This window comes from Theropithecus gelada, unplaced genomic scaffold (assembly GCF_003255815.1).
Source record: "Theropithecus gelada isolate Dixy unplaced genomic scaffold, Tgel_1.0 HiC_scaffold_15875, whole genome shotgun sequence".
Lineage (NCBI taxonomy): Eukaryota > Metazoa > Chordata > Mammalia > Primates > Cercopithecidae > Theropithecus > Theropithecus gelada.
This window is the reverse complement of record NW_020257631.1, coordinates 647,324-670,578: the sequence shown is the minus strand read 5'-3', so window position 1 is coordinate 670,578 and position 23,255 is coordinate 647,324. Positions and strand designations below refer to the sequence as shown.

General features: G+C 35.7%; 1 protein-coding gene across 2 annotated transcripts in view; it reads right to left on the bottom strand.

Moving 5' to 3' along the window:
• LOC112617063 (glycerol-3-phosphate dehydrogenase, mitochondrial) overlaps window positions 1–23,255 on the bottom strand; it is a 247,956-nt gene that overhangs the window by 17,574 nt on the left and 207,127 nt on the right. For both annotated transcript variants that reach the window (XM_025373795.1, XM_025373794.1), the window contains 3 exons: window positions 18,998–19,162; window positions 18,036–18,180; window positions 11,212–11,405 (listed from right to left, as the gene is read on the bottom strand). In XM_025373795.1, coding sequence (XP_025229580.1) covers window positions 11,212–11,405; window positions 18,036–18,180; window positions 18,998–19,162 — 504 coding nt within the window. The remainder of the gene's footprint in view (window positions 1–11,211; window positions 11,406–18,035; window positions 18,181–18,997; window positions 19,163–23,255) is intronic.

Here is a 23,255-nt window from a genome sequence, read left to right as displayed (position 1 = left end):
TTTCGATAAAAATATTAAACAGTCAATAAAAAGAGTTCAGTGACAGGAATACACATATGTGCACTTTAAAAAGGAGAGAAAGCATAAAGATGAGAACTAAGTTGTGGATAGGTGCAAGAAAAACTCATAAAGAATTATTCTGTTACAAAGATAATTTCCATGAAAAAGTAAAGAACTTTGGAAATCACTGACATTGATACCACAGAGGAAGCAAAAGAGGCAAATGTTAGCAACCTTCCAGCTGAAGCAACCTGGAGCAGTTAGAAAAACAAGAAAGAAAAAAAAAGCAGAAACAATCAAAACCAATCCTAAAGATGCATGAATTGTTAAATTTCCTTCTAGAATACATCTTCCTGTCTCTTCTCAGGGAAAACAAAGATCCTTATTAAATTAAACAAACCTGTAACAGGATATTATATTTTCTCCCCTCATCAAAACCATCCTCTTCCTGAGTGTTTACAGCAGGCCTACCACTGTGCAAAGCACTTGACATAGACATCTCATTTAATCTCACAAAGCCCAATAGCAATGGTTATTATTATTCTCACCATACAGATCAGAAAACAGATGAACGCAAACATTTAACAAACCAAGTTGGGCAACAAACCTGGCCAAGGCAAATATCTTATATATGGTAAAAAAAAAAAAAAAAAAAAAGCATCAGAACCTTCTTCTTTCTGAGCTTAAGGTCCATATTCTTACCTCTTAAATTGTACTCTCTCTCAACTTCTGACAACTTCCATACTCTGCCTTTTTTCTTTTCTCATCCCATTATCTTTAGCACTGACACAGAAACAGGTATACTGGCTTCTCCCAGTAGGTACATTATACTTGAGTTATATTGTATGGAAGTTCTTTCAATACTCAAGATGCCATGAAAATATCTTTACTATCTCTGTCAAAATACAATGCCAACTATATCCAGGCTGATTAAGTTTATTATTAGAATTAGACAGCTGTTGAACAGCACTCATTACTAACCTAAAAATGACTAAAGAGAGACGGTGAGCTATGCTTCTGGTCTTTCAGGTACAAGGGCAAGACCCAAGGGCAGAATTTTCAGAATCTGCCCTTCTTCATGTAGACCAGCTTCAGGAATGGCTTAGCTATGGCAGCTGACTATGGGCAGGAGACTGAAAGTTGCCTGATGATATAGACTACCGGGAAATGAATGCCTACCTGGTCCTGCTGCATTTATTGTGATAAATCATCTAATCCATCACTGGATAACAGAAACATGAGTATAACTGTGCTTCAACTGGGACTTGGGGTCATGAGTGCCCTCCTTCTTCATCATACTCCCAGCTATTACCCATGTTGATAAAAAATTGACTGTATATAGTCTTGAAAACTTCAAGATAATGGGAAAACTGGATCTCCACATGTGAAAGAATGAAGGTGGACCCTTACCTTATATCATATACAAAAATTAACTCATAATGCATCAAAGACCTAAACATAAGAGCTAAAACTATAAAACTCAGAAGAAAATATATAAGAAGAGCTTTATGACACTAGATTTGTCAATAATTCATGGATGCGACATCAAAAGCACAAGCAACAAAAGAAAACAACAGATAAAACACACTTCATCAATATTAAAAAGAGACTATTAACAGAATGAATAGGTACCTCATAGAATAGAGAAAACATCTGCAAATCATATACTGATAAGAATATATCATATAGGCAGAACATATGAGAAATCCCTAAAATGCAACAACAAAAAGCAAACAACTTGAATTAAAAAACGAAAAAGGTACTTTAATAAATATTTCTCCAAAAAAGATATACAAATATCCAATGAGCACATTAAAAGATACTAAACATCACTAATGATTCAGGAAATGCAAATGAAAACCACAATGAGATACCACTTCACACCCATTAAAATGGATATTATCGAACAAAAACAAAACAAAACAGAAAATAACAAATACTGGTGAAGACGTGGAGAAACTGAACCCCTTGTACACTGCTGGTTAGAAGGTAAAATGCTGCAGCTACTATCAAAAATGTATGGCAATTCCTCAAAAATTAAACATTTAGAACTACCATAAGATCTAGCAATTACACTTCTGGGTACGTACTCCACAGAAATGGAGCAGAGAAAAGTTTCACAACCTTGTGCATATCATTATTAACAACAGCCAAAAGGTGGAAGCAAACCAAGTGTCCATCAACAGATGAATAAACAAAATGTAACATACACTTACAACGAACTATTACCTAGCCTTAAAAAGGAAGAAAATTCTGACACATGCAACATGGATGAACCTTGAAGACACTATGCTAAATGAATAATCCAGTCACAAAAGGAAAAATATTGTACAATTACACTTATATGAGTTACTTGGCGTACTCAAACTCATAGAAGCAGGAAGTTGAATGGTAGTTGCCAAGCGGTTGGGAGAGGGGGAATAAGAGTTAGTATTGAATGATTACTGAATTTCAGTTGAGGAAGACAAAAATGTTCTGGAGATGGAAGGTGGTGATGGTTGCATGACAATGTGAATGTACGTAATGCCACAGAACTGTATACTTAAAAATGGTTAAAATGGTAAACTTTATGTTCTGCATATTTAACCAAAATCTAAAAATCAAGATAAAAGGATAAATTGATATAATTCAAGTCTCAAATTATGAAAGGGTTAAGGAAATATTTTACATAGAATACAGAAGTATCAGGACCTTTATTAGCCCATACCATGTCCATGTTTTAGTTCAAATCCATAAATTCCATGCGGGGATCACAGTTTCGTGAGCAGAGGGCAGGGCTGGATTTTGGTTCCTACTCAACCCTTGGTCATGTGTCTTTGTACAGTAAACATCCTGTATATTTATACACAACACCACCTGAAAAGTAGTTAGGTATATATCTAGCAGACTTTTTGTGTAAAAAGTCACAAAGACTCCTTGAAATGACTGGAATAGTTCTTACTGAAACAACAACAACAACAACAAAAATGCCTTACCAAGTATAAGAAAAAGACCCTAACAAGAAGCTATGTTGGATGACAGATAATTTCTCCATCTTGATCTAAAATGAGTAATAGGTTTCTGCTAAAAATAAATTCAACTCAAGTTAATCTGGCATATTTTACTATAGATTCTTAAAGACTACACTCTTGACATGACATAACTATAATCTGAAAGAACAGATACCCATCACCTCTATAGGATGTTCAGTCAAACCGATAATCCAAACACTGTAACTGAAACACCAACATAATTAACTGGCGAGGAAAGCCTAAGCCTTCTCAGTCTTACTAATTGGAGGCAATACAGGATCTCAATGCTGGGATTCCATTCCTAGATCTGCCCCCTCTGATGTGTGCATTCTCTTAAATAGATTTAATCTGGATGGCTTCTGTGGAATGGGGATTAATTCCTGCTTTACACAATTTTGCCAGTCATATAAAACCTCAAAACAAGTTGTAAAAAGTGTTTTAATCTTTACCAAAAACTTAATGAGGAAATTACCACTATTTTCCATTAGAGTTCACATCACCCTCTGAGATAAAAATAAAACTTAGCAAACCCACTTACAACGTCATTGTGGTCACCCCACAGTCCCTCTAGTGTCTGTGAAATTCCTTAGGTAGCCACACTGATCAGGAATTTGCTTTCAACTCTTGAAGCTCTCTGACTAATTTTAAAGTTATTTGATGGAAAATTAGGCTTTGCAGAGTAAATCTGAGGCATATGCAAATAATCTGTGGCAAATGCCTTACCTCTTCTGTTATAACAGGCAGAAAAGCACATCTATGAAATTACATTGTCTGAAACAAAAGATGAAACTGAAACATTCAAGTTTTTCATTCATCCAGGAATACTATGTAAAACATTATCTATATTGATACCATTTTTAATGCTTACTCCTGGAGTTGATACTCAAAAAAAAAAAAAAAAAAAAAAGTTCAGGAAATATTCCTAGTCACAAAGAGTTCATAATGTGTTAAGAACTTGACCTCTTAGCATTCAGCTTTTTAGTCTGAGAATTGTATCAGTTGAATGTTGGGAATAAATTTATCGAAAATAATACATTTAAGGACGATCAAATTTCCTTACTTAAAATATGAATTCGTCTTTATGGTCTGCAGGATTTATATAGTATTAGACCAGAAGGTGGTTGGATTACGTTACCTATAACCGTTCCCCTCCCAACCTTGAGATGTAATGGTTTTTATGGATGATTCAAGATTCTATTTGCCACTGAAGTATTAAGAGCTTATACCTCCTCATCACTCATTCAGTAATGACTGCTCAGGACCTTGGGTATAATCCGTGTCTGAGGGGCACAGCACAGCTAAACATGTGACACATTAATTCTAACTTCTTGAATAAAAGACAGCAACTGACGAAGCTAACAGGTTCCTCTCCACATTACCTATTTACCCACAGTGGAAATCTTGTACACTGTTAAACCCTAATGAAAGTTTTTTCAAGAAAGATTCAATGTAGTAGATGCTAGTCTGAATAAAGTATCATCAGGATATTTAGAAATTCTGCATGGTGCTGTTGCAGCCATGAGGTAACCACAGGGGAAACAACCTTAGGATGAAACCACCTTGGAAGATTGTAGAGTGAAGATAAATAAGGGTAATGTGTCTTAGATACTGATAAACCATTAAAGTAATCACCTCTTGAGGCTTGTATCTGGAGTTCCTGTTTTATAAGACAATGAATTTCTTTATTTTACTTAACAAACAAACAAAAAAACCCCCAAATTCAAAGATTCTATTAATTGAGTATGCCCTTCTCTAAGTGTATATTTAAACACCTTTAGATTCTGAAGATCAGCACTGCCCCACGGACTTTACCGCAGAGATGGAGACATTCTCTACATAGCTCCACGATCCAATTCGCTAGCCGTTAGCAGCCTGTGGCTATTAAGCGCTTGAAATGTGGTTCACCTGACTAAGCAACTGAATTTCAAATTTCAGTTAATTTTAACTAATTTAAATTTAAATAACTACAAGTGGCTAATGGCTATCATACAGTACAGAGCACCTCTATAGTTTAAAAAACCTCCAAGCAGTAGATCTCAGACTTGTCTGGTAGATTAAGCTAGCTATTTCTACTGGCCACTTTGCCTACATCTCCAGTGGAGCTACCATTCACTGAAATTGGACTGTACTTTCCTTTGCTCATGAGAATACAATAAAATCTGCTGTAATAGCTCCCAAATACTTTATTGTCATTCATGTCAATATGTACCATTTCAACCTTTCTCCTCTCTTGCTAATCTCATAAATTCAAGCAAATGAAACATATTTTCATTCAATTAAGTACTTCCACCCTCAAGTTCTCATCCAGAAACCGGTTCTACCATACAGGTTACAGTCAACACTAATAAGTGACCACCACCCACTTTAACTCTCCAAGGTATAACATGTGAAAAACATAACATAACTCATGGCCTCTATGCTTTAGAGCTCACATTTTTTTCTAGTTCTCATACTGCCAGGACAGTTTAACAAAATTTCATTATTGTTTCATCTCTTTCTCACCATGCTGAAAGTCTCCAGCAGTGTCAGTTGTAATAGTTTTCAATACCCCAAATAGTGTATCTAGTAAAGGGTCATATGTAGTTATCAGTAAATATTAAGTGGAATATTAAAGCATTCTCTAAACTTTTTATATCAAACTATAAAAGCTGGTATTACCAAAACCAAAGCAAGAACACTTGGGCCTCTGAGATAAGGCTTCATATAGAATTCTAGTGACTATATGTTGAACAACTGGATATTCCCTTTAAAATTACATGAATGCTTTAAATAAAACAAGATGAAAGAAAAAAACACTACTACTAAATAAAGTTGAGAAAAATCCATCATTAAAGACCACTTATTAGACTGTCTCATCTTGAGGGCACCCAGTTAATTTTTTAAGTGACAACTATAAAAGTACTTGGCAATATCTTCAAAAGGTAGTGAGAAAGTAAAATACTCTTACCATCATGTTTAAGAATCATTTGTATTACATTCCCAAAAAATAACTCATTCAGGTTTTAGTATATGTAATATGTAAAGTGTAAAATATCAATGGTAAAGTTGAACAGAATTTTCATGGCTAGTTGAAAAAATTAAGTATGATGTGATTATTTCAAACTATAATTCATATTTTTACTCTTATACTTGGCAAGATAAGTGTTTGTTTTAAAAATTAGTAGAAAATAAAGCCCATAGGAAGTGACAATTAAGAGCTAAATGTGTGGTTTAGCTTCACATTAGTTATTTAGGCATATGTTTTGGGGTGTTTTTTTTTTTTCATGTTTGCCACTTTCAAAAAAGAATCAATAAAAGGCATGTGAAAATATCTAAATGAACACAGGGGAAATAGTGTCAGAAATCAATACTTCTCTACCAGCATGTTTAACCTGCTGAAATGAAGTGTTAATCACAGAAATAAGATACCATATTACATTTATAAACTAATGAAACTAGAAAAAGCAAAGCGTGTGACACTATAATTAAACAGCTGGAAGACATCCAAGCCTGTGTAAGTTGATAACCCTGGTACAATCTCTGGCAGTGAAAAGGCAGGTCTGCAGTGAGTTGATATGGCCAGCTCAGTTGTTAATTGAATAACAGGCAATCTATAAACACTACTAATTGCCTGTGTGAAAACCTGTGTACAAGTAGAGAAGCTGCCTAAAGAAGCACACCAGGAAAAACTACATGGATAAAGCACTCAGCAAATCTTCTGTCTCTCTCAATTCTGTTAAGTCATAGCTTAGTTTTGTCACTGCATCCTTCTGATTAACCTCTACACAGCAGACTTAATGATACATTTTTCAAAAGATCATTTTTCTTCCTAACTCAATACGAAACACAGAACTATCAATTACCCATTTCAGAAAAGAACAAACAAGTAATCTAGAAAATTCAGCCTGTGAATGGAAAGCTTTCTAAATTGTAAAAGAAGACATGGTCTCATTCCCAACAGGCAAAATGCTTTTCGGAATTGTTCCGACGCATTTTGCAGAAGTGTGGCAGCTGCTGTGAATAGCATGGAGTGTTAAGATTTGACACTTTTTTTTTTTCTTAAGGATATAGCCATTTGGGGAGGCTCAGAAACTGTTGCTGGAATTTTACTTACCCATTTAATAAATCCTTTTAGAATGATTATTTCAACCCTGGTGAATATAAAACATTTCAAAACTATTGCTCTAGAATCTAAATCAAACTTTATATTTTAAATCTGTAAAGAAGACTGGCCCAAGGGATTAGTTATGAGACAGGAAACCTCCTCTAGTTTAACATTCAAATTCAAATAAGGTCAGTGGAGAGCAAAGGTCATTGTCATGCTAAAGGTATCTAGCAGCTTCCATGAAATGAACTGATAAGCTTACCACTCCCTAGTGCACACAGTATTCCATCAGGAAACCCAGAACCAACAATCAGAGTACTACACAATATTGAGAAGCACAAGTATTAGAACCAGATTTACTTATACTCAATTATGGCTCCAGTACTAACTAGCTATAGGCAAAAAGCTTAGGCTGGGCGCGGTGGCTCATGCCTGTAATCCCAGAACTTGGGAGGCTAAGGCGGGTGTATCAAGAGGTCAGGAGTTCGAGACCAGCTTGACCTACACGGTGAAACCTAGTCTCTACTAAAACTACAAAAATTAGCCGGGTGTGGTGGCGCACACCTGTAATCCCAGCTACTCAGGAGGCTGAGGCAGGAGAATTGTTTGAACCCAGGAGGCGGAAGTTGCAGTGAGCTGAGATCATACCACCATACTCCAGCCTGAGCTAGAGTGAGACTGTGTCTCAAAAAAAAAAAAAAAAAAGCTTAATGTCACTGGGCCTCAGTTTCTTCAACTAGAAAGTAGGACTTAATAAATAAATCTCATAGGGTTGTTAATGAGGAATCAAAGATCTAACAGGTAATATACTTGCTTAGCAGGGTCTCACATAAGAAGTGCTTAATAATAGGAAAAGTTTTTTAAAATGAGGCATATAACTGTGAATTAAAATATCTTTAGCAGTAGCATGTAATTGAATAACTGAATGGTGCCTGAAGCTGAGCTTCTCTTTCACGTTTGATCAGTCTAGAGGAGAATAGCAGCTTTCACCAAAATTCCTTGAGAAAAAATATGAATTTGACTGGCCTCACTTTAAGATATAGACACACTTCAGCTAATTGATACTTTTTATTAAGACCAAGTGTAATTCTTCAAATATGAATCCTTCAGTCAATTAGAAATAAGAATGAAAAGAAGCTATTAAGAATCATTGTTAATTATTTTTTGAAGAATAAGTTTATAAGTATAAAAGGTGTGACAGGTGCTGCACACAGGGAAATCAATAAAGTCTAGGAAAGGGCTGTCATGTCTGCTTTTACCCTGGAGGACTCTTAATCTAAAGAGGTCCCCAGATATCCAGGAGAAAGACCTGATTTGCAATGTTTAGATATTAATTTCAAACACTCCTATCAAACATCAGAATTAACAATAACTGTTTGTTAGTTTCACCAATTCGCTGACTACAAAATGGTATGTTAATTGAAAAGACTTTTATGGACCAACCAGGTATGCCAAGTCTTCCATGTATTTATAGGTAGAACATAAGTGATCCAGTCTCCGTTAAAGCCCCACGCTCACTTCACGGGTAGAGATCCCCACCCACAATATGGGCACGGCAGCCTTCTGGAACCCACACCTGCTTCCAGCACATCCAGCTTCTTAGCAGGATAGGGAGTTACATTTCTCATCCTCGCTGCATTTGAACTTTAAGATTTTGGAAACTGTCAACATTGAGTTCTCTGCTCTTGAATTAATTTTATATCTTGCTCCAACAATCTAAACTTCCTGATCTTCAGGCCCAGATATAAACCCAGTTTCAACAAATATTAAAAACAGATAAATTACAAATGAAGCAAGATTCATTAACAATAAATATGTTAAAATATAATCATAATCCAATGTTGAAGCTCCTCCTAGAACACAAAATTTTAAAAAAGTACCAAACTAAAATTGCAATGCAGTTTCAGTATTTAAACACGGATGTTAAACAAATCTAACTATTTTTCAAATACCATGTATGAGTGTGTATGTGTGTGAGTATAAACCTTAACCACACATGGATTTCAATGATATGTATTTAGTGTATTTTACACTATTATTGTAGATATCCAAAGGGACTCTATTAAGAATGAAGTTACATCTATTACTTTAGATTAAAAGCAACTAATACTATACAGCATGGATTCATCAATTAAACTAGGAGTCACTTGAACCATTTTTGAAGCAGTTTGTTTTGTTTACAAATGCATGATCACATAACAAAAAAAAAATTCTTTAGGGAAAAACGATACACAGATGTTAGTGAGTGGCATTCAGACTAAAGTAGCGTTTTTCCATGTCCTTCACTGATATCAACATTATAAGATTTCTGATATAAATATATGATGATTATTTTTAATCGTAAACTTGTGTACTTTAATATAGATTTTCAAATGGCTACCATATCAAAAACCATGAATCCATAACTAACTTATTTTAATCCAAAACAATCAAGAGTAGCATATGAATAAGATACCAAGATTTGTAGCTAAATACAAATAAACAATCCTTACCCTCAAGGAGCTTCAAGTGAGAATACATCTTGGACTATTACCTATAATGTAATGTTGTGATATACAAACAGTATGATCAACATCCCATAGGAATACAAAGAATAGGTGATTTCTCAAGTATAAAAATTTTGCCAAGATGAAGAGTTGGGGAAAAGGGTGTCCCAAAGCAAAGCTTCAACCTAAATTAGACATGAAGGTTCAACCTAATAAGGTATGAAACCTACTGAGACAATATTCACCCTAATAAGAACATAGAATTCAGGGATGGGGAGTAGTTGAATATAAACATGCAAAGACAAGTTGTAAAAAGCCTTATGTTTCGTCCAGGCACGGTGGCTCACTCTGTAATCCCAGCACTTTGGGAGGCCGAGGCATCTGAGACCAACCTGGCTAACATAGTGAAACCCCGTCTCTACTAAAAAAAAAAAAAAAAAAAAAATTAGCTGGGTATGGTGGCAGGTGCCTGTAGTCCCAGCTACTTGGGAGGCTGAGGCAGAAGAATCGCTTGAACCTGGGAGGCAGAGATTGCAGTCAACCAAGATCACACCGTTGCACTCCAACCCAGGTAACAGAGTAAGATTCCATCTCAAACAAAAGAAAGCAAAACAAAACAAAAAGCCTTATGTTTCATGCAAGAGAATTTAGCACTTTTCCTAAAGTCAATGAGAAGATATCTAAAGCATATTTTTGTGCAGAGAAGTGATGATCAGAATTGTGTTTTAGAAAGTTCTAGTAGAAGGATTAGACTGGACAGGGATAGAGAACTGACCTAAAGAGGCCATTGAGGGGCCAGTGCAACTGTTCAAGTGAGAAATGGCACAGATGTGAACCAGGGCAATGAAGTGGCTGAGGGACTTGCCTGGTATTCAGAGTGAGCATAGATAGGCATTAGACTGGATATGGAAAGAGAAAGGATACCAAAAATGAGCACACCATTTCTAGTTTGAGTGACTAGATGCATGGTGAGACTCAACTGAGAGAGGAAATATAGAAGCACAACGTTGGGGAACTTCTGAGACTGGCCTGAATGAAAAAAAAATAAAAACTATATAAATTACCAAAGAAAATGCTCTGACAGTCAAGTTGAAATGCCCCGGTAAGAACAGGAAGAAAGTAAACTTTGGCTTTTTCCATTAAAATAAGTAACTTATCCTTCTTTGCTAAACCCACTGGTCAACATTATACTTTCCATGTAGCAACAGACCATTAAGCATCTTACAAATACAGTTCTAGCCTCTTGTTTATTTGCTTAATTATTTCCTATCGATATCCTGCATCTGTAAATCAGACCTTCCTAAGCTGTAGAAATTAAACTGTGATGTACACATTTCATCCTTTTCTGGAAGCACATGAGTGTTCAGAGCTACAGGGGGCTACTCTGATCTTGCCATTAGAAATTATTAGAAAAGGACTGCATGAGTTTCATGTGGGTATAGAAAGTAGAGGAGAAAAGGCAATTTCTTCCCATTGTGTTAGAATTTGGCCCTCATAAATGTTCTAAGAGGCACAGGAGGACAAGTGTGAAGATGAGTCAGACTGGAGACATAGCAGTTATCCAGTGAGAGCTGGAATGGCTTGCGAGATATGGACACAGAGAGACAAACTTAAAGGAATGCTCAGTTACCTTCAACATCACAACTCAGGTAATTACGCACTTCATTCAAAATGAAGTTGATATCTTCCTCTGAAGGAATTGGATGGGGTGTAACATCAGTTGGAGTATCAGTAGTGCCAGCGATCGTCATCTTTTGCCAGGGTAAGAAGAAAATAACTCGCCCATCGCTGGTCGCTGGGTCAAGAAGTCCCATGCTCTCTGGGCTGAGGTACAAAGAAGGGTTATTTATTTCTGAAATTTTCAGAAGTTTAACATTAATCTGCATTCTAAAAACTATTTATTCATTAATTCTCAAATAAACAAACAAAAAAGATATGAACTATTACTTGTACTTCCCCTACCCTAGAAACTCCTGAAAGAAACAAATAACAAAATAGAATGAAACAAATGTGATAATAATAACATTGCACAGCAGAGCTACCCCGTCCCTCCCCACTTCAACAATGCAAGGTTAAGAAAGTGGGCTTCAACTTCCAACTGTTTGAGTTTCATACTCCTTGGACCATTCACATCAGATAATGTCAGCAGGATAAATGTCTATAATTTCCTTTATAATGGTAAATTAAGGGTATGTCTTCAACCTTTTTTCAAGAATAGCCAAAGTATTTTCCTGGGACATTTGACATTTCATCGCTCAGTAGAAATTCTCAGGAATGCATGAGAAAGTGAAGGGTCTACCTTTCTAGAAACTAAAATGTAATCACAAAGTTCTTTACTACTTTATGCCTAGATGAACTCGGGCCGCTTCTCCAAATATGAGATTTCTTACTTTATTTTGAGGTTACAAAAATCTCAAGAAGTGCATCTAGAAGAAAAGAGCTCCATTTTTTACTACTCCCTAAATAACAATGTCCTATGATTAGGTCAAACAGGACAGGAACATGTTAGCAATGAAAATCTTCCACAGAGAAGACACTAGTAGTGTACTATGCTAAAGCAAGGTACAATGCTGCCTCTACTGACAGACTATATAAAATCTCCCAAAACTAGAGTCAAAAAATTTTACTGACATTTACTATTCTAAAATCAAATAATAAAACATATTTGAAAGAATAGGAAACTGTAAACAAACATTAACAAAACCCGTCATTTTGTTATTAAATCACTAAAAACAGATGTTTTATTTCGTTCCTTAGCCATTTAAAGAAATTTGGAGATGTTAAAAGAGTGAGAGGAATCTTAAAGTGTCCTCTTCAAGTAGAACACTACAAATCTTCAGACAGCTGCTTCAATTTGACTGGATTCTTGTATGAAGCCAGTGTTACTGGTATTTTCTATAAATATGTTTTTAGCTTCTATTAACGTTATTTCTTAAATAGGAAACATAATTCTATTTGGTTTGAACAAATTTCAAGAAATCCCTCTTACACATAAATTTAAAAGGACATACAGTCAGATTTTTATCTTTATCATCATTCCCGTAAAATTTTTTTAAAAAATGATTTATCCCAATGTGTAAAAATCAAAGGCTAGCAACTGTGTAAAAAATAATAATAATATTTTATATATAAAAAAGAAACATACAGGCAGTTTAACTAATGCATCTCCTTTATTTAAACCACAAAGAGTATGAGTCTTTCTCTTCAAAAAACTCTCGGCCACATGAAACGCTTGCCCTGTCTACTCAGCCTTAGCAGCAAGAAGTCACTGTTCACAGCCTATCTGAGACACACTGGAGAGAGTGGGTAGAAGTTCTTCTACTTAGCTAATCCAAAAAGCAACCCGGAAATCTGCAATCATTTAAACCGCAGCTCAGAGTCCCACCTTCACTCAGCGTTACTTAGAAAATAATTTTACTTTTACTCTAATATATTGAAAACTACAAATATCAAGTATTTTTGATCTCTAAATATGATCATTTTTTCTTTGCATTTATCATAAAACTCTCTAAAAATCTTAGAAGAAACTAGTTAATCACATGTTTTATAAGTATATTTTTTGATCCTGGGTTGATATGCCCTTAGATTACATCAGTCACTTTGAGATTAGAAATGAGAATAGAACACTCAGAGTTCAAGCATTCTATCTGATAAACAGAACTATATTGAAACAAAAAAATATATTCCATATTCTAACACTTGATAAATTATATGCTAACATATTTTATATGACTATATCATGGACCAGACATCATATGATGTGTCTAAAATAATAAACCTGATAAATTTAATCATAAAATTATAATATTCATCAACCTAAAAAGGAAATACCATTAGAAATGCACAACTACTGAATCCTTTAAAAACTTTCAATGCAATAAAGTAGTTTAAAAGGTGAACGTGATGGTTACCAACACACACGTAACTGGAACCTGTAGAGAATCAACTGCTTAAGTGAAGACATATGTGACAAACATAAAATTAACAAGCACAGAGGGAAGACAAAGCTATTAATGAATGTTATAAAAATTTAAGAATCCACTTGGAAATATCTTTCATCAGTTCTAAATTACCTAATTCACACCCTCCCTTAGGGAAAAGTTTGTTTTCTCATGAAGGATTAATTTTGCAAGTTCACACTAAAGTTTGAGAATGGATATCAACTATAGTGATAATATACACAATGCAATAAGGCATAGGTCTTTTTTCAATATATACGATTCATTTGACATCAAGAGGGAAAGCCTGCTGCTAATTTATGTGTGTGTCTAGGATTAAATGTAATGAACATTCTTCTCATGCAGACCATCACTTTCCTGAAGTGCCCTTAGTTAAACTGAAATCAATTTATTGTTAACTACTTAGCAATCAGTGTTAGAGTTAACAGTATGTACACACATTATAGAAAAAAAAATTGACCTCTTGTCAGTAGCAAAAAGCATCAGTAGGCTAAACAAAGATGATTATTTTCTGCATTTCAGTCATTTGGTGTATTATCGCTGCTTTTGGAAGAGTATCTAGCCATAACTCTCAAGGAAATTCCAGATTTGTTCTTAATATAAAGAGTGGCTTTCAAAATTTCTGTGTTGTGTTTTCCAAAATTAAAACAATTTTTCCTTCTTCCCCTCTTCCCCTAAAAAGCTGCTATCATGGTGTAAGATAATTCTACAGGTGGAACATTAGTTAAGGTTACAACAAAATTAACAAATGCTATAAAGATATTTCTGAAAACAGCCCAGGAAGATACACTGCACATATGGTTCTTTACTCTTCCTTTGCCAGCCTACACACAATAAATCAATGGTTACTGAACTCACTGCATTTCCAAATGGATCAGGTACTAACTGAAACATGCCTGGTCTTAAATTATCATTAGCCAGTTGTGGGGCAGCCCCAGAAGCTTTGGTTCATCCCTGAAGACGTAGTCAAAACTGTTGAGTAACAGCTGCTAAGTATGATTGCCTGATGATACCACAGAGTCATTTCAGTTTGGGATCTCCTAACATCACCCAAGAGAATGACTTGATAGGAAGAGGAAAACCACCCCTAGGGGATGCCAGAAATACAGTTGCCTCAAGGTCAGTCCTGAATGAGGGAATGAACCCTTAATCTAGGTCACAATCCAAAGAGAAGGGGCTCGTCTGTAAGAGAGCCTGAATGGGAACTAGGCTGCAGACCATTCCTTTAAAGCTTCCAACAGGATAGGTAGTGGTTATAGCTCACAGTGCTAAAAATGGGGATATTAATTTCTCCCAAAATAGAATGAGGTCACTTGCTGCATCTTAGCCTGAGACAGATCTAGCTGTAACTAACACCATCACACTTCAGGAGACCTGAAGCTAATGCTGAATTGTTAGGATTCAGAATGTTTAAAATATTACATCTGGGTAATATATACCTTTATTCTTAAGAGACACGAAATCTACTCGTTACTAAGTGTATAAAGCATAGTATAGAACAGTATATATATGTAACATGACCACTTTCACACAAAATTTTTAACAGAATACACATTTCTGCTTATAAAAACATTTTATGGAAGGAATTGGGAGAAGAGGTTATTAATTACCAGAGAAGAACTGAGGAAGGGAACAAAAGGTAGGGGGAATAAGAGGCAGGCTTTCAATTTTCATTTTCATATTTCTATTTTTTTCTATGGTGATTGAAATTTCTAGTTATGTACTTACATTATTCATTTATTTTTATCTACAGGGGTTACCTGGGCAGTAAGTTGAAGAAGAATCATGTTTTATTTTCATATTTTAAATTCACCATATTAAAAAGCTCATAAATGTTACATTAAAATTTTAATATAAATAAAGCAACAATCTCAATATAAGCAAGTTAACATAAAAAAATTTAGTAGGATTCATTAAAAAAATATTTACTAGGCACTATTATGTGCCAGACACTGTACCAATAGCTGGGGATACAGCAGTCTATAATTAAACAGAGAAAAAATAACCCAAAGATCATTGTCAAACCTTATACCAGTTAGGTATTATCAAGATATAAGGGTCCAGGCACGGTGGCTCACGCCTGTAATCCCAGCACTTTGGGAGGCAAGGCGGACGGATCACTTGAGGCCAGGAGTTTGAGACCAACCTGGCCAACATGCTGAAACCCTGTCTCTACTAAAAATATGAAAATTAGCTGGGTGTGGTGGCAGGCCAGCTATTCCGGAGGCTGAGGCAGGAGAATCACTTGAACTTGGGAGGCGGAGGTTGCTGTGGGCCAAGATGGCACCACTACACTACACTCCAGCCTAGGTGACACAGCAAAACTTCATCTCAAAAAAAAAAAAAAAAAAGATATAAGGAACCAGAAGCTGAAAGAAGTAGCTTGCCCAGGTCACACAGCCCAAGGAAAAGTGATGAACAAACCCCAGAAGTCCTACAGCAAGGCATCACTTTAATTCTGCCTACAATCTCCTTGTCTCTGCACTCTGAAAGGGCAGAATGTTTTCCCATTTTAATGACTGGAAAGCTAAGGTTCACAAAATAAAATAGCTTGTCCCAAAGGATGTAATTGTTTAATGACAGAATTAACATAAGGCCTGTGGGGAATAGTATGTGTCTTCTGACATGATGGGATGATAGTGAAGAAAACATAAGGCACACAACAAATGAGAATATGTTGAATTTAGTAAAATCTAAACAAATATAAGACTTACGATGATTGCATCTACACTCCATTCTTAGAGATATTTAAAAACAAAAACTCATAAACTAGCTGGCCTTAGATATTTTTAATTGAACACAAAAGCGTATACAATTGCATCTGGAACTAATGTTGAAAACTTCTCTATATACAAGAAACATATGGGACATTTACATATATTTATTTTTCTCCTTTTCATTTGAACTAAGCTTCTGGTTAACAGTTTTAAAAACTCAATCAGGTACCACTGCATTAAGTTTCTATTATCTTATGCAGTGGTGCCTTAAGAGGCACCTTGATGTCTCCAGTCCAAAGTAAAAATCCTAAAGACTATCTGTTTCTCTCACATACACATTTTGAAAACACAAAGAAAATCTTGGAAGTTGGTGGATAAAAAATTCTCTTTAATTATTTTCTCAGAAGTGTATCTGGTACCAATTAGGTGCACCTTGGACTCTTCAGGAAGATTTAGTTACCGGACAACCAACAACTAAAAAGGCAGCATGGTCTATGGCATAGCAGGATAGCATTCTAGGAGGATACAAGTATTAAACAAAATATCACAGGTTCTACACATCTACTTTATCAAATATTAAAAGCTGTATATTCCCTTTATGGAAAATCATTAAAACATGGAAAGAAGTAACTCTCACCCATAATCACATTACCTCGAAATAATCACCATTCACATTTAACATATTTCCTTCCAGTCTTTTTATATATACACTGTTAGAACCTACAGCATATAAAATATCAAGTCCTACACTCTAAATTAACATTGTATCATTAGTGTTTACTTAGGGCATTAAAATTATTTATAATTACAATTCTTAATGACTATATAATATGCCCTTGTGTGGTTATACCATAATTTATTTATCTATTACCCTAAGGTGAGGAACTGAAGTAGCTTCTAATATTTCTCAACTACAAACAATGCCATAATGAATACTGTTGCACGTAAGACATTATGTCATATAGAATTACTACTTTGCCTACTAGGTTTATCACATATGGAAATAAAAACAGTACACATGCTCTATACCCTTAGCATGGCCGTATGAATTTTTTCTATAAATAACTTAAAATGTATGCTATGGGTAATTACTTTTTAGCCAGAACCACACAAATGTTTCTTTTGTAATTTATTAAAAATTTCAAGCACATATAAAAAGAGTTTAATGACCCTGCATGTACCCATCACCCAGTTTAAATGATTTTCATTTAATAGCTATTATTTCATCTCTACTCCTACCCATTTCTTCATCCTCAATTATCTTTTTTAATTTGATAGGTTAGATATTATATCTGGTTTTTGCTTGCTACTATATTTTTTAAAAATCTATTTCAAAAGTTATAAACCTAAGAATACTTGGTAGCCCACAACTTCAGATTCTTCATAAGCAAATTTGGGTATTCTGCAAAATTAATGTCTTATTCTTTTAACTAAAATACGTCCTTTATAAAAACTTTTGCAAAATTAGTTTTGTTAATGACTGAAGTAAAAGTTTAATTCAAAAATACCAATGCTTAGTCTCTGAAGGTGACTACACTGAACAAAGAAAAATAAATCCCAAAGCATTAACCCTTAGAAATGAGTATTGCCATAAGTGGCTAAAACGTCCCAAGTCTGGTTTGTATTTTGTATTTTGGAAGAGTTCCTTTACTTATTTCTCCTGATTTTGAACAGCAGGTTAGACCATCTATTGTTATGCTAGAAGAAGAAATCAACCACAGACAATCTCTCCTGACCCTCTTTCTTGGGTGACAACTGCCACATTGGAAGACAGTTACCTGTAATAACCAGGCATCACAATATGGACACCAGCACTTGGCTGGCAGATAGCTGCTGCGTCTTTATCATCCATTTTGCGCACAGAGTCCGTGAAAGGTCCCGTGGCATTGATAACACATTTGGCTCTCACGTCAAATTCCTGCCCTGTGAAAGAAAGTGGCATCAATCACACACCCCATTTGCTTCTCTGTTAACGGATGTTGTGTATCACTAATTCATCTATTAATTTAACCTATGGTGCACACTAAGTGACCTGAGCAGCTCAAGTTATTGAAGAGTCGAACAAAAGGCTCGTATCTGAGTGAATTTACCAAAAACAAGTCTGAATTGAAGAAAGAAAAGCATTCCACTTTCTCATTATGGATTTCAGTCTATCTTATAAGTGCCCAGCGTCAAAGCACCAAACATGAAAAAGTAGAATGAGTAAATAAGCCGCTTTGTCTTGAAAACTCAAATGTGTAAGCAGCATCGCTGTGAGAAAATGTGTATCACAGAGCTTTTGTTCAAGAAACGATATAATTTTGAAACTGCCTACCTATGTGGTGCTACAGCCAAGGCAATAATGAAAATCTAAAAAAAGTTAAAGATGATTCACTTTAACAGCGTGTAAATGCAATGCCTCTGTCACCAAATGATACTTTGAAACTTGGCACATTTATTTAATTGTATTAATAATATGTTTTTGTAAAGAAAATGGAATGCATTCGTAGCTGTGGGAATCTGGTGGGCATTTTATTATTATCATTATCATTATTACAACTATAATACAAAGGGGAAAAATTGCCAAGCCCCACAAGGGAAATGTCATTAAACCAGTCATTGTTGACAATAAGGAATATAATTAATATGACTCTGAAGCATGGCTTAAATGAAAGAGAAGTGACAGAAAAATTATAATTCAGTCATTATATAAGCTAGGCAAGATACTAAGAAACACCTCCCTCCCAGAGACCTGGCATACCTGTGAGGACATCCTTGCACCGTGCGCCGCTCACACGCACTTTCCCTGTCTGGGGGTCTGTCTTCTTGAGCAAGCTCACTACCTCCATGTAATTGGCTGTGGCAGCCCCATACCTGGCAGCAGTCAGAGCAATGGCAAGGTTCATCCGTGCATCGTTATGTTGTCCTGCAGCGGGGAAAGCATCAGGGGAGGGACAGGAGTCACCTCGAGCCACAGACTGGTGGTACAGAAGTGTGTCACAACAGATATGTCACATGTGTCCCTGTCACCCAGGATATACATGATGGCTGGGCGGCTTGACAGGGCACGATTTAAAAATACACGGTCATTTTCAGCCAGGCATCTACCTGCCACTTCAGCAAGTGCATTTCGCGTACCGTAAAAATAGTGAAAATATCCCTTTCCTACAGAGCTGACATCAATTATCTGAAAGTTAAGAAATAAGTAATTATTCTCTCAGTGTTGGAACATATGTATATGTCAGGCTTTTCCTAATACAGACGAATCGTATGCATGAAAGTGAAGCAATTCAAAACTTCAGAGTATTTGACACCCCAACTGGTGTTGACGAACAATTTTTATGAGTATTTTTATGTGTATGTGCTCTAATATTCAAAATCAAGAGCTTAATCTTCCTTACAGCATTTCTCAGTATTCTGTAAAAGGATTTTTCTTGGTCTGAATTTTGATCAGGGCTCCTTAAAATGTAACTTTTTTTTAATCACACATAAAAGGTAAGAAATTAAGCAGGGCAAAATTTAATTACAGAACAATTCCTACCTGTATTGTTAAAGATTTATTGCTGAAAAATCCTAGTTAAAGAAAACTAAGGGGGAGGAGGAGGGGGGAAAGATGATTAATCACTTTAAAATACTGGCATCACTAGAGACTTTTTCTATTTATTATTGCCAGCAGAGTTAACGCTGACCAGGAAGAATTACTCTACATTGCAAGGGCCAGGTTCTCTGTGCCCTGAATAATTAATTATCCAGGGCTAGATGTATTGAAGCAGGGTTCAAATTCCCACACATTGGGATCAGTTCTATCAAGATAATACTGATAAAGGGATGAATTTGTAATGGATATTGTTGTTGATTTATGTTGCCAGCATACCAAACGTTTAGTATAAATGGTTTATGTAAAGTTTCTTCCTTGTGATTCAGTCTGTGCAGGGCTAGCAGCACTACAGAAGTAATCTGTTCCAGCTAAAAGGGCAAAGTTATAAAGAGAGAATCAATGACTGAAGATTCTGCTGCCCCTCCCGACAAACGTCTGATTCTAAAACCACTGAACATAATCGGCTAAGAATCGTCCCCCCAAAATTAAATGCTCTATCAAGTGGAGAACATACATTAAACCTCAACATGCAAAATAAGGAGTTGTTTTATCTAACAATTAATAGAATGAAAGTAGGAGAAGGAAAAACAACGACAATAGCGGTAGTTGAGCTGTAAGTGGGAAGGGTAGCAATTCCATAGTTTCCACTCAGCATGATCCTAAAGTTGCCTAAAATCATAAGTATATTTGAAGTTAAGCTTAAGAAATCAATTTTTATTAATGTAGGGTTCCTTGCTTAAAACTGGAATACACTTTATAAAACTAAATGCACGAAAACAGTCCAAAGAAACTAAATAAAATTTCCATTACAGATCTTCTCCTTAAATTAAGAAAATAACACAGTACCCATCCCACCCAATCTTTCTGGTTGATTTATATATCTAACAAGGAAACACCCTGCCCCACAAAGGCACATATCTGGTATTACAAGAAATCCAAGTCATGCTTGCTCTCACCGTAAGTGTAGAGAAACTCTCACCCATTCAGGTGTGCCTTGAAGCCTCTGGAAAGCCATGTGTAAATGAAATATTTTAAATCCCAAATAAAGTCACTATTTAAAGGAACCAGGCAGAAATTCCATTTATGAAATAGTAGCTCCTTTAGAAAATAGTTACACATTCATCTGACTCTAAGGTGACTTTAAAAAGATAAATTTTTCTTTTAATATGTGTTTAAAATATAAAATCTCATTGGAGCAGTATAGGTTATAGTTCTTCAAGCTCTGTTGCTTCCATACTAACAAATGTTCCCTAATTAGCATCTAAATCTGAGTATGATTGCAAGAAGCAAGGTTAACTTCAGTTTAAAATGTGAGGTGGAAACAAGTTCCTATGGTCCTTGTTTTTCTATGTCCACTCCCCAATTCCCAGCAGCACCCGTCTTGATTCAAATCTGAGATGTCACTTACACACGAAGGCCGTTCATGATATGATCCTCGTCTGCCATGGTTCATAGTGCCTAGAATTGTGAAATCATTTGTAGCTCCCTGAACATTCATGTCATTTTCCACCTTGCCTTTCCACACACTTATTCTTCTGGCTGGATACCATCCTGGAAGTTCTGAGAAACCTCTGTTCATCTCTCATGATCGAGTTCAAATGTCTAGTTCTGCATCTCCTGGAGGGATGCAGAAAATCTCCCTTTATCTGCATCCTTCCAGGGCAAAATTATTCACTCCTTCCTCTCGGTCAACATTTTATTTTGTATATACTTTTTAAAATAGTCTTTATGGTACTTTAATCATCCATGTGTCCATCTACTTACAAAAATGAAAATCCTTTGTTATGAGTCAGGCACTGTGACAAATGCAGGAAATATAACTGAGAAAGATACAGGGTGATCTCTACCCTCAGGAAACTTACATTCCATTGTAGTTACTGTACAATTCCCATGTCTCAAGAGAAGTCAGAAAGGCTTACTTGTTTGGCTTTGTTTTTTTCTAGTTATTATTAGGTACATAATACGTTTCCAATTACTGTTGAGTTTAGCCTAATTCCATTCACTGTGTTAAACAGGTATTGAAATTCTTTTATCTCTAACTACAAATGGAGTATTTTCTCTTGTTAAAGAAATTTCAGACTTCCGTAAGTTGGTGGCAAGAAATGTGATAGAGACAGAAATGTGTAAGAATCTCAATTTAACCCCAAACTAGGCCTTATGTTTATGCTGAATAACTGGGAGGGAAGCAGAAATAGTTACGAGTGACTCCCTCAGGACTTATCCCAGAAGGTATCCCTTGCTTTGCAGGGAAATGCAAGCACAGCTAATTATTAGCTCCCAAAACTTGAGGAGCAAGTAATCTGATATACCCCTGAGCCCTGGGTCTCACACCTCCACCCAGCAATCCTCGTCTTCCCAGACATTCAGCTTAATCCATTTACCTCCTTGGATGCAGGGTAAACTTCCTCCTCCCCTACCCACACGAAATCTACCCCCTACCCTGAGATACCCAGATGCTCACAGTGTATGCTTCCTGAGATATATGTGATATATTTTCATTATTCCTAACTAATTTCCCCAACCCTCTTTCCTGACATTTTGAAAGGTAACTCTATGCCTCCTTTTTAATTTTTATTTTATTTTGGAGAAAAAAGTTTTTGACAACACTGCATGCCATTGGAATGTGATACAATAATCCCAAACCCCCACCTAATTGATCTGCTTATTAAGTTGAGATTTTCAAAGCTGTTTCCTTAGAGCCAGGCAACATTATACTGTTTTTCACTAATCACTGAATAGCTTTACATTGGCACTTACACAAGGACCCAGACGGGAACTGTGAAAATCTGTTTCCGACTCTGTTCTCTTTTGCACTTGAAATCTTGCATATGTGCACATACTGAGCTTACAACTCATAGGAGAGGAAGCACACAAGAGGTGGAACTATAACTGTTTTCCCTTGTTTAGAGAAACAAAATATAAAATCTATCCACCAAAAAGAATGAAGGTTGATGGTGGTAGAGAAAACTTTGTTTTACTCCTCAATGACCTTGCACAGAGCAGAATAAGAGATATCTTAAGTGAAAAATGCAGGACCACACATAGTTTAGAATGTAACCGTCTAAAAGATAGGCCTTGAATATAAATATTCTGGAGACAGCAATATTGCTCTCCTCAGAGTCAAAGTTTGGCAACTATGTTAACATGCAAAATAGCTCAAAAAAGAATAATAATCAGTGATGTATAGAGTATGAAGAATGAGTAAATATGAAAAAAAAAAACACAAGTAAAAAAACTACCTGGCATTTTCTTGCTTCTTTGGGTCTAAAACTCTGATGCTATGGCAGTCTACATAAAAGCTTCCTTTTAATATAGCATACTTTTAAATGGTATGCTTATCACAGACCTATTGATCCGACATCTACCCGCCAGTATAGAAACTCTATTTGTTAGGAAAAGTGGTTTTGAATTAGAATAGCAT